We start from the raw sequence: 14,667 nt of genomic DNA, 5'->3' as shown, positions 1-14,667 counted from the left end.
AGGAATAAAGGTGGAAGTGTTGCCTTAAAAATATGGGGGGTGGGGGTGTGCAACAAAATACCACTTTTTCGTCATCTGTAGAACAATGCGATCTGAGTTTTAATTGCCAGTTACCAAGAAGGTGTTGAAAATAAGAAAGTATCAGTACCTTCAGTATGCACATGAATAAATAAAAAGCAATTAGGTGGCATGATTTATGTCCAGCTCATATAAATCCAGGCAGGGGATGTAGTAATGTGCTTGGACACATAGGCTGGAGTGACCATTAACATGTGCAGATAGCAGGCATGTTCACAAACACGTGCACTTATGCACAGGGTCTCTTGCTTTATATAGCAAGTGGAAGTAACTCAGGAGAACATGGACAAACAGACCAAAAGACATGCCCTCTCCTTTGCCAACCGCTTACTGATTAATCAAGGGCACAGTGGTGATAGCAGTTATGTGTATGAGCAACTCACACTTTACAGGCTGTTCCCACCAGAGCCGGCCACATGCCCTGTCACGTGAATGAACGTGTTCTGGACTATGTCCCTAGAGTTCCTACACCCAGAAAACCTTATTTAAGGCTCACCATAGAAACTTCAACACCTGCTTAAATGATGCAGTGACGGAAACAAGGGAAGGAACAGGACTGGGACATGAAGAGATAGGGCAGAGCCTTGGTGCAGGTCATGAAGTAAGCTGCACGCTGAGAGAAACCCCGGCAGAACACCTGCACAGAGTTGCTTCACGTCTGCTAATTCTAGTGATGACAAAAAAGACTCCAAAGGCATTTGTATGTCAAGGAATTAAGCCCCAAACCAACGCGCTGCCGGGTGCGGGCACACAGCAGGCATAGCAATCAGGGCAGAGACGACCGCCGAGGGCGAACCAAGCGGTCAGACCGGGCGCTGCGGTACGAGCGCGCCGCGATCCCAACACGGAACCTTGCGGGCGACTACACTGGCTAATGGGGATCGCAACGCCGCGGCCGCTCCCGAAGAGGCCGGTGCGGGCCGGTCGCGCTCCGCTGGGAAGCGCCAGCTCTCGCTTCCAGGCGCGCGGTGCTGCGGGAGAGCCGCACGCGCGCAACCGCCTGGCGCTCACGGGGGCACCGGCGCCCCGCGGGCCGTTAACGGCGGGGCGGGGGCGGCACCGGCCGGGCGGTCACCGGGCGGTCACGGGGCGCTCACCGGGCGCCGCTCGCCCTCCCCGCGGTCCCCCGTGACCCCTCCCAGTGATCGTCCCGAGGCGACGGGGCGGTGCGGGACCCTCCGCCGCGCCGCGCCGCCCGCCCCGCCCCCTCCTGCCAATCACTGCGGCCCCGCCCCCGAGACCCGAGGTGCGGGGTTTGAAAGCGGGCCGGTCCACGCGGCGCGCAGACGGGGGGGAAGAAGACTGAACAGGGAGCGTCGCGCTCGGTGGTCGCGGGGCGGCCTCGCCCGGCCGGCGGCGCCCGGCGGCGGGAGCCGCCCCCGCGCTATTGGCCGAGCCCTCTCTGCACGGGGCGCCGGCCCCGGGAGCGGCCGGCGAGCGGTTGGTCCGGAGGGCCGTCCCTCCCTCCCCCCCCGGCCGGCGCAGTGGGAGGCGCCCGGGCGCGCGCGTCACCCATTGTTTACAAACCAACGCCAGCGGGCCGAGCTCCAGCCGCGACCGCAGCGCCGGAGCCGCGTGTGCTCGCGCGCGCGCGGGGCGGCGGGCGGGCGGCGGCCCCGGTCCCGCTGCGGCGGCTGCGGCACGGCAGGGACCCGGCAGAGATGCCGTGCCGCCCGGGCGAGCGCTTCCTGCTGCTGGAGCGCCCGGTCGCCGTGGGACAGGCGGGCTCCAAGGAGGTGGACGCGCTGGTGGCCAAGCTGGGCGAGGTGCTGCAGTTGAGCGCCCAGCGGGCGCCGCCGCCGCCCCGCGCCCCCAAGCACCTGGGGCCGGGCAGCGCCCGCGACCGCGCCGCCCCCTACTCGCCGCGGTGCTGCAGCGGCGGCGGGGCCGGCGCCGGGCTGCTGGCGCCGCGGGGACCGGCCCCGCAGCAAGATCACTCGCAGCACGTCGAGCCCCCGCGGCCGGACCGGAGCGGCCAGCAGCGGGTGACCAAGCAGCTGTGCGGACGGGGCTGGCTGCGGAGCGCCGCCCGTCGGAGGAAGCAGCCTCCGCCGGGGCCGGGCGACGGGCCGGCGGAGGAGGAGGACCCACACCGGCTCCTGCAGCAGCTCATCCTTTCCGGCAACCTCATCAAAGAAGCCGTCCGGCGGCTGCAGCTGGCGGCGGCGGCGGCAGCAGCGGCGGCATCCGCGGCCTCCAGCGGCAGCGCCTCGGCGGGGAGCGGCGGCGCGGACGGCGAGCCGGCGGCGGCGGCGGTGCAGCCCCTGCAGTAGCCGGCGGGGACGAGCGGCGGCGGTGACCGGAGCGAAGGAGCGCGGCCGCTGGCGGCGGCGGAGCGGAGCCCCCGCCGGGCGGGCTGCGGCAGCGCGGTGCGGGCTCCGCCAGGATGTAAGTGTGTCCCGGCGGCGGGGCCCCCCTGGCCGGGGCCGGTTGGGGCGGGGAGGGTGCCTGAACCCCCCCGCCCCAAGGTCACCCGCGGCGCGGACCCCGCCGAGCCCCAGCCGGTGAGGCCGCGCACGCCGCCCGCCCCGAGTTGTTGTTGTGTCCCCCCCCCCCCCTCCTCCTCTGCCTTCCCCGGGAGCTCCTCCTTCTCCTCCCCCCGCCGGGGCAGCCCGGCCGGGGCCGCGGACCCCCCCGCCGCCGGTCCCCCGCTGCCGCGGAGCTCCTCCGTCTCCCAGGAGCCATTTGCAATAATCCTCGCTGACCCCGGCGGGAGGTGTTTCCTTTCCCCTCCCGGGCTGGTTTGGTTTTTTGTTGGGGGTTTATTTGTTGTTATTTTAACGTTTATTGTTATTATTTCTCGTTGTGACTGTATGAAGCAGTTTTTAAAAATGTGAATATCAAAGCTGGAAGGCAGCTGGACTTAAGAAATGAGTGAATGGAGCCTGAGATGCATTGTTCACGCAAGGTAGCCGAAACAAGTTTTTTTCTACCAAAAAGAAAAACCCTGAATCCACCCTTCCCCGACAAACTCAATGGCTCAAGTACAAGATGCAGCTGTTGATTTTAAATATATGCACTTCGTACCGGAGCGTTTGAAATGTGTTCCTGATTTACAGGACTTACTGTCTTAATTAACCTGTCTGTATTGAATAAACGTGGTCTTGTTTTTATTTTTGGGTCTGTGTCTCATTGTTAAGGGGAAATGAATTCTGATTCATGAGAACAAAACTGTGTGGATGATGCCCCGGGAGGCACGTACCCCCTTGATCTTCTTTCAGTTTTAAGATCTCCATTTTACAAGCAAAAAAAAAAATCCCCACAACAATCCGCATAGTCTGATGCAGTGGGACACCGGTTATTAATGCATGGAGATGCAACTGAGCCCCTTTGTTTGCCAGCAGCGTTCATTTGTAAGCCGTGAGACGCCCCTTCGAGCAGCCGAGAATGTGGCTGTTGGAATTTATAAGTCAAATCGTACTGAAACGAAAATTAGGTATTTTGTACTGGGGAAGGAACAGGGCTTGTGTTGGTCACTTGTTTGGGTTGTTTTCGGTTTTTTTTTTCTCTCTCTGAGTATAGAGGGGAAAGAAAGACTCTAGAAAGGAGACAAGACATCTAGGCAGCAATCAAAAAAAAAAATTTTAATTCTGTAAACCAAAACTAGATATTTCAATGGTCGTTAAGTTCCAATACCTATTTTGAATAGTTTCCTTTGTAAAATCCTGTGTTGGGTTTTTAGGAATCATTGAGCTTCAAGATCAGAACTGAACACATCACACAGACTGGAGCTTAACAATCTCCCAACCCCCACTCAATTTGAGGTAAAAGCTTCTCCTTTGAAGAAGGTAGCAATCCCACATGAAAGAAAATGGAAGATGTTTGCCTTTGTGCAAGAGAGCAATTTGAGTAGCTACGTTTACTTGTGTGATTAGTTCTTTCATGAATACATTAAATCCACAAAATATTTTAGTTTTCTTTCTCTGCCACAGCTACTACTAGAAACTGATGCTGAAGGTTTTTATGATGTCTCACTGAATTCCTCATGCACTAGGACCAGTATGTGATGTTATTAGCTTTATCTTGACTAATTTATAAGTAGAATGCAGTTTTTCCATATCAAAGCATGTAAAACACAAAAAACGAAGTTCAGCGCATTTTAGAACCTCCTTAATTACTAACATCTGAAGTCCTTTTTCTCATAACTTGGGCTGCTTTTGTGGCATTTTGCACAACTTGGAAAAGATTTGAATCTGCCATTAGTTCTTAACCTCTGTGTGTAGGTTATCCTTCAAATGAATTTTTATTTGCAATTTTCTTGTTTCTTTCTTTCTCCAGGAAAAAAAGTTCAATAGTAGATACAAAGAATATAACCACTAGCCACAACTGAAAACCTCGTTATTCTTGTATTTGTCCTTTAGATGCCCAGGGAGGTAGGTATGTGCTGTGCAGACACTGAATTTGAACCCTGGGATGGGTAGTTTAATTACTTAACTGGAGGAAACAAGCTAAAATCTGGACATAGCCAATGGAGCCTGAATGGTTAACTCTAGTTAAAAGTATATGGGTGGGGGTCAGCTGGAATTCTGAAAGCTGTCGAGTTTGACTTGAACTTTTTGCCATTGATAATTATGCATTGATTTTGCATCTCCTTTCCTTCCCCCCGCCCCTCCTCCTCCCCAAATCCTAGCCCCTGTATACTAATGAGAACAGCTAACTTTACAAGTGTCCTTTGTAGTCACTGAAAGCCTCAAGACATTCCTTTTAAGGATTTTACTAGAATAACACTTTTCAATAAAGTGGCAGTTGAAGTGAGGCGTAGAAAAGATGCTAATAAATTTCACTGTGACTGGCTGGTTTTTAAGCTTCCTAAATTACTTCTAAAATAGCTTTTACCTTCTCCTTTGTGCAAGGCTGAGAGATGTATATATGAAAAGGGTTATAGTGAGCTAAGCGTTATGCAGAGTGTGATGATTTGGTAAAAGGAATTTTGGCACTTGTTTCAGATAACTTGCATAACTCACTGACACATCTTCCTCATTATAATGTGAACATCCTAAGCTCATGCCAGCAGCCTTTCTTGTCACATCTTCCATATAAGTCTTTGTCTTCTTCAAAATATAGAACATGTCACTTCTTCATAAGGGAACAGATCAAACATGGCTCATTTGGTTTTGGAAGACAAATTTTAAAAAATGTTGGACCAATTGAAGTATTGCCAGAAGGTTTCTGTTGATTCGTTGCAAATTCTTCTTTTCTTTGCCTTGTGCTACGCTATGCAAGCATACAAACTGTGATATAAAGTCATCATTTACTTTGTTTCCCAAACAAGATAAAAAGTGTTGACCTGGGAAATAACAATTTTCCTAAGTTTTCTGTGTCTGTGTTTCAGAGGTGGGGTTTCTTTAGTATGTATATTAAGTCTGTGCCAGACTTCAAGTACCAGTTGTTGGTTTCTAGAGAAGCAAAACAGAAATACATTTGGCCTTCACAGTATGCTTAAACTTTCTTCATTCATAAGTGAAAATATAGTTTACTTACAGTTTTAAATTTGGACTGAAATTGTGTTTTCATTATAGGCTTTTAGCTAGGTTTTAGCTCCTTTTTTTTTCCATATTGTGAAGAAAAAAAATTGTTCAAAACACACATTTTACAGTGGATGACATGAGCTGTAGAACCAAAAGTAAACCATTTAGATCTTTGTAACAAATGATATTCCAGTGCATTGGGGAAGAAATTTAATTTTATTATATCTAAAGGGGGTTATATTTTGCGAGTAAACTTGATTTTAAGTAATATTGTAAACAAATACACTGAAGACTCACAGCCTCATCTTTCAAAGTTCCTTTCTGGTGTTGCACTAGCATGGCACTGGGCTGCCACAGTTTTTTCATTTGTAGTCTACATTGCTGCTTAACTCCTCCTGAGTTTTCTCTAGGTGATTGGACAACTGTTTTCCTGACTCTTTGCCCAAAATTCAGCTTTGCATCCTAGTTATATCTTGCTCTCTGTACTCCCATCTTCCCTGAGCTCTTGAAAGTAACTCAATTTAGCCAGAAGTCTGGCAGGTAGAGTGATTTTTGTCTGCTATTTCCCTTGTGTGACCTGTCTCCCTTGTAGCTCACTGTTGTGTATTGTACCAGCACTTAGAATCTGCTATAAAAATTATGTTGGCATGGTACTTGGCATGATAAACATGGTGGGAAAGTAGGGATTCCACCCTAAGTCCTTAAAATGGGGTTTAAAAGAAGCCTTTTAAGCAAATAGCAAGCACATCTCATGGAAGGCATAAGGGAGAAGAAGGATGTGTGCTGGTTAATGCACAATTTAAGTTCTGGTCACCTGGGGCCAGTTCCAGTGTTGGTGACTTCTCCTACATCTCCATCTAAAAAAACATTTCTCATTCCCTCCTAGTCCCTGGCCCCATGATTTTCCTCTCTTCACTGTGCATTCCCTCCCTTGCCCAGGCCATTTTTTTCAGCTTGTGGTTGAAGTATTTCACTTTTACATCTTTTGTCCATGTCATATTACTCTTCCCAAGTATTAAGTAGCTTTTTTCTCTTCAGTTGCTTTTTGATGGGTACTTTTGATGTGCTCGTTCACTTGACTTGCAAATATTGTAGCTCAGTCAATTCTTGGTTGCCACGATCTGGTTAACTCCTTATAAACCTTGCAGTGTGAGTTGGAGGGCGAGTTATTAGTGTCCTTCATCTTAGTTTGTACAACATAGGGCAAAAATTGGAGGGGAAATCCTAGCTGCAATGAAATGAACAGATGAAGTTAACAGCAAAATTATTTTCAACTTTTGTGGGAATTTTCTCCTGGTTTGGTTTCTCTTCGTTTTGGTTTTTTGTTTGTTTGTTTTGGGGTGTTTGTTTGTTTTGTTTTGTTTTATTATTGTTGTTTGGTTATATTTCTTGTTTTGATTTTTTTAGAAGTAGCTGGGAAATACCACTTAAAGTGGTACAATGACTACATAAATGCCTTTGGGGGAACACAAAAATTACATCAGCAAACTCATTTCTTGAGTCAATGAGTTTGGTTCACTTTTTCTCTTCCAAAAATTATGTTTTAGCTGTGTGCCTAACCTCAGTCACTTTTGTCAAAGCTGCAGAACTGCCATTATGCAATTTCCTTGGCAAAAGGCAGCTGCTGGAAAAGAACTGGTGCCCATAGAGGAAGGCTGCAGTGTGCCCAAGCTGCATTAGTAAACACTGTAAACTCCACAACAGAGGAAGCTACAGGAAATCAAGCACCATAAATTCAGAGGCGTGCAGCATTAGCTGTTCCTTATGCAATATCCTGTATCTGAATTGTATTATTTTTGCTTCCCATTATATAATATAGTGGTGTCTGGTAGAGTAATACAGCCAGCTAAGGGTGCTCTTCATCACTGCAGGCATTAGGCAGGACATGAGCAATCAAAAGAAATTGTAAAAAACATCTTGTCTCTATGTCCTCCTTGTAATTACTAACTTGGCAGGACTTCATTCATGAAGAGGTTCTAAGGATAGGCTCTAAGATCCTGAGCTATATGAAGAAGTTTAATATGTGCAGTTCCAGCCCCAAGTACATATTTTATAGCAGCAACAATTTCAAAGCTAGGGGGAAAAAAATCTTCCTGGAACTTTGAGCTTGGAAGCCAAGTGGTAAAATCGAGAATAAATGGACCTGCTCTCATTTTCCTCCCATGTAGGTACTTCAGTCCTCATCCAAGGAACTTCACTGCTCCCTGGCACACTATGGGGCTTGTATCACCAGCTGCCCCTCAGGAGGTGATGTCTGATTGATTTTACAGCCCAGAGAAGTTGTAGTCTTCCAGCTCTATGGGATCACTTTCAGGAGCAGCGCTGACTTAAATACATTTTTCATTTGGTGGTAAAGGATGAAACAGCACCAGGATGAAAATGTTTTAATTAGAGGAAATGGATCCTGGCTGGCTTAATAGTAAATATTTACTGCTATAAGCATTTTACCATAGGAGACTGGGGCTTATTCTACCCACATCACAACAATTGTCCTAGTTTCAAGGCTTAAATCTACAGAAGCATGGGCTCGCAGTTAAAGTGCAAATTTAGGTTATTAGTGTTCTTAAATCCACATTGCAATGCCTTTTCTTGTTTACAAGACTAACTTAGTGTTCCAGAGGAAACCACACAGGGCTGAAGCAGATGACTGAACGCATGTATGTACATCCCCAGCTTCTCCTGAGAAATGGAAGATGAGTGGGATACGTAATCCTCTCCTGTTGGTAGCAGGCAGCACTGGCAGTTGCTGTTCTGGCAATACCTATCTATCAGTGCACGGGTATGCCCCACTGGTGTGATATCTCAGCTCTACGTTGTTTTGGAAGGTAAAAAACCAGACATTTATGTTTTCCATCTTGCTGTTCTGCTCTGTTGTTAGCTTTCACCCGGCTGCTTTGACAGCTGCTTTCCTCCAATGCCTCCAATGCAAACTCCCTCAGCTGCTGTCAGCTCTGACCTGAACTGTGGCTGGATTCTGAATCACAGGACACAGAAAACTTATTCCCATAAAAAAGGGGTAAGTCAGCCTGGAGTGTGCCAGACTGGTAGCAGGATGGAAATAAGAGACATAAATTTCCACATCTGCATCTGTATAGATCTCTTCTTCTGTTCTTCTCCCACCTTTTTAATTTTTTCCTTTTAAGAGAGGCCACAGACGTCAAGAACCTCTGGAAATCAAACAGCTTACCTCAGTAGGGGTTTAGAAGTGACTCACAGCCTTGATGTTCACTTTTCCCCTTGTTTTCCTGGAAAGCCTTTATGGCACATTTGGTTCATGGTGATCCTGTTCTCCAATCTGCAGTGAAACAGATGCTTTGGGGCTAAAGAGCAAACATGCTCAGCCTGGGTGCTGTGCATGTGCACACACAAGCATGGATCGGATGTGACTTGCTGAAACAGTACTTGTGTTCAGGGTCAGATGTGCAGATGTTTTATTGACACGAAGAATAAATATAGACTTATAAAATGACATGTCCTATTAATTAGATTTAAAATTAAATTTTCAGAAAAAAATATAGTAAGTACCATGTAAGAATATAGTTTTGCTTTTTGTCTTGTTGTAAAAGTTAAGGCAAATGTGTCTTTAGTGCAATACTGCCTATGTCTTGTGTGTGCATTGCCTTGAGAGCTGCTCCTGAACAGGTCTTATCTTAGAAAAAGCGGATCAGACCCTGCCAGAACTACCAAATTATTGTAAGAAATAGAATTTCAAATGGGTTTTGGTTTACCTTCTTCTTCCTGAACAAAACAAAAATCCTTATTGTAAGGTATATATCAATGCTGAATAACTCTGAAGGATGTCTTCGTGCAGGAGTGACTTGAAGTTTGCAGCCAGCATAATACAGATCTGCCTTATTATTGCAATGGCTTTAGCTTATCTGTTATTAAAAGTATCAATTATTTTGGCTTCAGTAGTTTTAAACGCGGTTGCAGACACATAGAAGTTGAAATTGTGTTATCCAGGAGGCACTACTTTTAAGTTCATAAACTTTAGAAAGTTTTAAACTGGGGAGGTGAGGAACCAACACAAGAATGGGAACAACTCTGGGGAAAAATGGTTTTAGACACTCTAGATCAAGGGATCTACACTGAAACCCAAAAGGGTACATAAGCCTCAATTCCCCTTACTAACTCCTAGAGAAAGTGGTTACTAGAACTTTGAGAGCATATTATGGAGCCCCATCATGACAGGAAAGATTCTTAGAGACCCAGCTGGAGAACAAACTTCCTGATGGAAGTAGCCTGGCAAACAGTAGCATGGCAGAGAAAACTAAGACAGGCTTGAGTAGGGTGTGGAAATGTGGACACTGACTGTGGGCAGCACTGACTGTTCCTTCTGTTCTGGCGTGCTGTTGGCCTGGGTCTTGCTAGGGTTTTACCCTTTTGCTGTCACTGATTGACTCTGGGATTGCGGGTTTGCAGGATAGATGGCAGGACAGACATAGTTTGGGGGCTTGCTCTGCATCAGTACTCAACACCCCAGCACTTGAGATCTGAACCTTTTGTCTATTGCTCCACTTAGAAGCCTCGGCCTCTATGGGGAAGTGGGAGAAGTACAGCACTGCCCAAATCTGATTTCCATAGTTGTGGCTATAAAACAGAACCCGCGTGGTTATTGACTCCTTGGTTGTTGCAAAGTGTTTTTGAAAGCACTGGAGGTGTAGCAGTTACACCTTCCTCTTCAAGTTGCCTTTTTCTTTTTTTCTTTAAGTTGGTTAGTTACTACTGCACCCCAACCCGTATCACAGTGAACGAAATTAAGTATAAGTAGCATCTATTGGCTTGCTGCTCTTTTGACTGTACATTCAACAACGGTGACAAAACTGTCAGTACCAAAGACTTCAGCACTTATGTTGTCATTTATAGCTCACAGCTGAAATTCATGGCCCTGGGTGTTCCTGGAATCAACCTCTTCTCTTGAATAACTGCTGTTACTCAGTTGTTAACACTCACACTGTATTTGGTAATGTCTCTGAGGCATAGCAAAGCTGATTATTTAATTTACCACATCCTTATGTCCTGGATATAAGGATAAACCTCTTCCCCATGAAGACAGCCAGATATTGGAACAGGTTGCTGAGAGGTTGTGGTCTCTATCCTTGGTGGGTTTGATCAGACTGGGTAAAACACTGAGTAACATGGTCTGATTTCAGAGCTGTCCCTGCTTCAGACAAGTTTTTGGGCTGGAGATTTCTTGAGAGAGCCTTCTGACCTGCATTATCCTGTGATCCCACAAAGTTGGCACATTTGCTTGCAGCAAAATATTCCCTTCTAATGCAGTGCATGGAATTCACCCAGTGTTTCCCTAAATCTCAACTAGGAATAAGGAATCCAGGCGATGTGAATGTAGTCCTTAGCAAGCATGTCATTTCAAGGCTTTTCCCTGCCATTCATTCACCCTGATTCACCTTGAGTACTACTCTCATTTAGGGTCCTCTTGTTGAAAAGACCATTCTCCTCAGTTTCTTCTATGTCTAGATTCTGGTATTTCTCACTGAAATCTGTGAGGCTTCAAAAGCAATAACATCCTTCCCCCAGGCACCGATTGCTCATCTGTGACAAGGAGGACATCCACTGTTCAGCTGATACTGCTCAGGCAGAGACACACACTTTCTTCTCCAGCAGTAGAAAAGACAGATGAGAAGGACAGAAAGGATGGTAGAGGTCATCTTTGTGGTTTGGGCATTCTTATCTTACTTTCCTCCATGGCTCACATCTGGATCATTTGGATCATACCTTGGGACTCAAGAGGAAATGAAACAGTGCAATGTTCATGTGTGCCCAAGGGCAAGGGTTATTCCTAAGAGGCCAAGAAAAAAGACCTTTCCTGGATTTGAAGGACCCCAATCCCCTGTGCTCTTAGGATTGTGTTCATAGATGCAGCTCTTGTCTCAATAAAACCCAGTGCCTTGGGACTTGACAAGAGCTGACAACACCTTCTCTATCAGGAAGCAGTTTCCTGTGAACCAGTGATTTCTCAGAAATTGTATGGGTGCCTGTGTGGGTGTTTCTGATCACTGTGCCTGCACAACAAAACCTCTCCAGTTTTGGTTGTTCAAGATAAAAATTGAATGTGAGGTCAAGTTTCTGTTTGGTACATAGTTAAATTCACATCCTTTACTTCAGATAAGCCATGAGCCTGAGACCACCTCTCAGACATACCTCTGTGTCCTGTACATCTCTGCTCCCCAGTATATACCTCCTATTCTTCTTTTGGCAAGGGCATTAGGAAGTTCAGAAGAAAGCCCACATGTATGATCTTAACAGGGCATGGCCAGCCCAGGCAGTTCAGCTGTCCAGATCTCCTGAAGCTCTCACTTTTGTCTCCAGCAGCATGGCCAAGTTGTTCAGGTTTTCTGAATGGGAGCATCTCTGAACCTCACCTGGAATATTGGTTGGCTAGGTTCAACAGGGATGGCTTCTTAGGAGTAACACCATACTCCCCCAAGGTTTAAGTCAGCTAAGGTCAAATATTAAGGAAAAAAAAAGGGAGGGGGGGGTGTGTGTAGTTTTCTATAGGGGCAGAACACGGTGATATTTTTTAGCAGAGTCAAACATTTGTAACAGACGCACGTACACTCCCAGAGCAGAGTGTATATGGCCAACACATCTCCAAGAGCCAGCTCTGAGGAACTAACCATTCTTTCCCAGTTAAATATCAAAAATGGGGAATGATGGATGATTTAATCAGACTCCTTTGCATAATTTACTCTGGAGTAGATGGTTCACGTTTTTTTCCAAATGTGTCTCAGCACGAGGGCTTTTCTTGATCCTTAATTCTTCTCTGTCTTATCTGAAATGCCATTATTCTCTGTTGCTGTCTGTGGGAGGCGTGACCAGAGTCTCACATGGCAGTGCAGGCAGGAGTACTGCTGCCTGCTCTGAACCACTACAGTCCTCTCCCTTGTCTTCATGCCTGCCTTTCAGAAACTAGAAGAGCTTGTTTGGTTTTTTAAACAAAACTGCTGAACTGTCTCCTGTAATACCCTATTATCCTATCCGGCTGCAGTGTACTGCTTTTGATTTTTGCTTGGCTGGTTTGCTAGCAAACCCCTTTTGCATGTATACGTACTGCACTGGCGTGCCAAGAGGCGAGCAGAGATATGTCTATTCTGCTACGTGTTTGGCAAAAACAAACCAATCCTTTTATCACCAAATGAGATGTCATTATAGCCACCCTCTGGCCTCTCCCTCAGCAAAATGAGGCTATTAAAAAAGGCAGGTCTCTAGCCCGTCCTATTAGAGTTAATGAGGAAAAGTCAGTGAAAGTCAGCGGTGCAGGAGGCTTTCCGCTCCCGAGCTGGCGGCACCGAGCGGGGCTGCTGCGGTGAGTCAGCGCCGGGAGAGCCGCGCCGCCGGCTGCGAGCGCTCCGCGGCTTGGCAGCGCACCGGCTGCGCTGTGCCGCCGCTCGGCGGGGATTCACACCTCGCCCAGGCTGGGGACTTCCTTGCGCGGTTATCCTCGCATCTCCCTCACGTGCGAAGTAGAGGGAGAGCGCTTACAAACTCCGTCTTTGAGTGTGGGGATTCAGGATCTGCGCCAGCAGCTCGTGTCGGCTTTGAGCCTCCGCTTTCCTGTGTCGTGGGGCTCTGACAGGGCAGATGAGTGCTTCCCATTAGATACTCACAGACGCCAAAAATAGACGCTCCATTACTGCAGCATGCTAGCTGACAGTAATGATAGGGCTCTGCTTACTAGTTCGGTTACATACTGGCAATCTGGCCTCTTTGCATGCTTTATTTATCAGGTATTAATTGCAACTTCCACTTATCACCCCCAGCCTAAATCACTGCATTGTCTGTTGCAGTGGTCAGACATTTACTTATTTTTGCTTTTATTATTAGCATGAGAAAACTCAATTACAGGCGAGCAGGCGTGCATACACAGACACACAGTAGTAGGTCTGTGCTGATGTTCTTAAAGATACACATCTGCTGATACTAAAAATAGGTCCTTGTCAGCAGCTTGGTAATTTTAGGCTCAATGAGAATTCATCCCCATGGTAACTGTACAGTTGTTGAATCATTTATTATTTGAGCTTCAAAATCACAACAGTGCTGGCAATTTTCATCCTCTGAACATTTTTAAGGACCTTTTGCAGTGTTGCGATACTCCTTGCTCCACACCATCAATATTTATCAAGCAAACAGCTCCAGCCCTTGAACTGACTACCTGCTTCTCCTTGGATATAGCAGGGCTGGAATACTTGATAGCAGGATGACTGTTTAAACAGGTTTCACTTTTGTGATAACAGCAGCCCCTCGATGTGGCTGTTTGGCCAGGGATGGTACACACAAAGCCCTGCAAACTCCCGATTGGCAAAATGAAACTTTAAAGTGTCGACCTGAGCCTCGGCCTTTGTCTTGAAAGCCAGAAAACAAGATATCTCAGGTCTCCGTGTTGCAATAGGTTTTGTAGATAAGAGGCTGGTAGTTTTTAACCTCTCAGACAGATGCTGTTGACCCCAAGGCAGTGGGGGGACACACTGCCTGGCTTTGTGGAGATAAAAGCTGTTTGCACTTTCCCTCACTTACAGATAATGCTCATTAGCCATCTTGTGCTAAACCCAAGAGAAAGACCACTAGGCTAGCAAAGAGTAAGGTGAAACTCAGGTTCCCTGAGACCAGGGGTTGCTCAGACTCTGCTGTCATGGAGTCTCCAGAGAGTGGGACCAGGGTAAGCTCTGCAGCCTGGGGTGGGGGGAACAGAGTGAGCGCTGTCAGCTTTGAAACAACAGAAATCAATCAGCAGCAGAAACACTTCCATAGCACACAAATTGTAGTGAAATGGGGTGCCAGAGACTGATTTCAGGATGGACTAAATCACAGACGCCAGTTCTCTCACCAGCTGCACCCGTGACTTTTGTTGCACTGCTGCTGGCCATTAGATTTACTGGAGTGCACAGTACAGAGAGAGCTGTTACGTTTTAGGTAGAAGAGGTTCAGTCTCTTTTAGTCTGACAAACTGAGATCTGAAAGTCTGACCCAGAAACACAGATGCTATTCCCAGGTGCCAGCAGCTGTAAAGTGATATACTTAACAGAGCTGATTCTCCTGGGTTAAAACATTATAGCTATTATACAACTGCTGCCATATTTTTAGATCAAATGCACTTTAATTG

The 14,667-nt window shown here is 47.1% G+C and overlaps 1 protein-coding gene across 1 annotated transcript; it reads left to right on the top strand.

Annotated features, from left to right (window-relative positions):
- The first annotated feature begins 1,579 nt into the window (after positions 1 to 1,579).
- On the top strand, positions 1,580 to 3,191 carry LOC125317082 (GSK-3-binding protein-like). The gene has a single exon (XM_048286719.1). The coding sequence runs from the start codon at positions 1,740 to 1,742 to the stop codon at positions 2,349 to 2,351; it is 612 nt and encodes a 203-aa protein (XP_048142676.1). The 5' UTR covers positions 1,580 to 1,739; the 3' UTR covers positions 2,352 to 3,191.
- The last annotated feature ends 11,476 nt before the right edge of the window (positions 3,192 to 14,667 follow it).

This window comes from Corvus hawaiiensis, chromosome 26, assembly GCF_020740725.1.
Source record: "Corvus hawaiiensis isolate bCorHaw1 chromosome 26, bCorHaw1.pri.cur, whole genome shotgun sequence".
Lineage (NCBI taxonomy): Eukaryota > Metazoa > Chordata > Aves > Passeriformes > Corvidae > Corvus > Corvus hawaiiensis.
The sequence above is the reverse complement of the archived record's forward strand: the minus strand, read 5'-3'. Positions and strand labels throughout refer to the sequence as shown.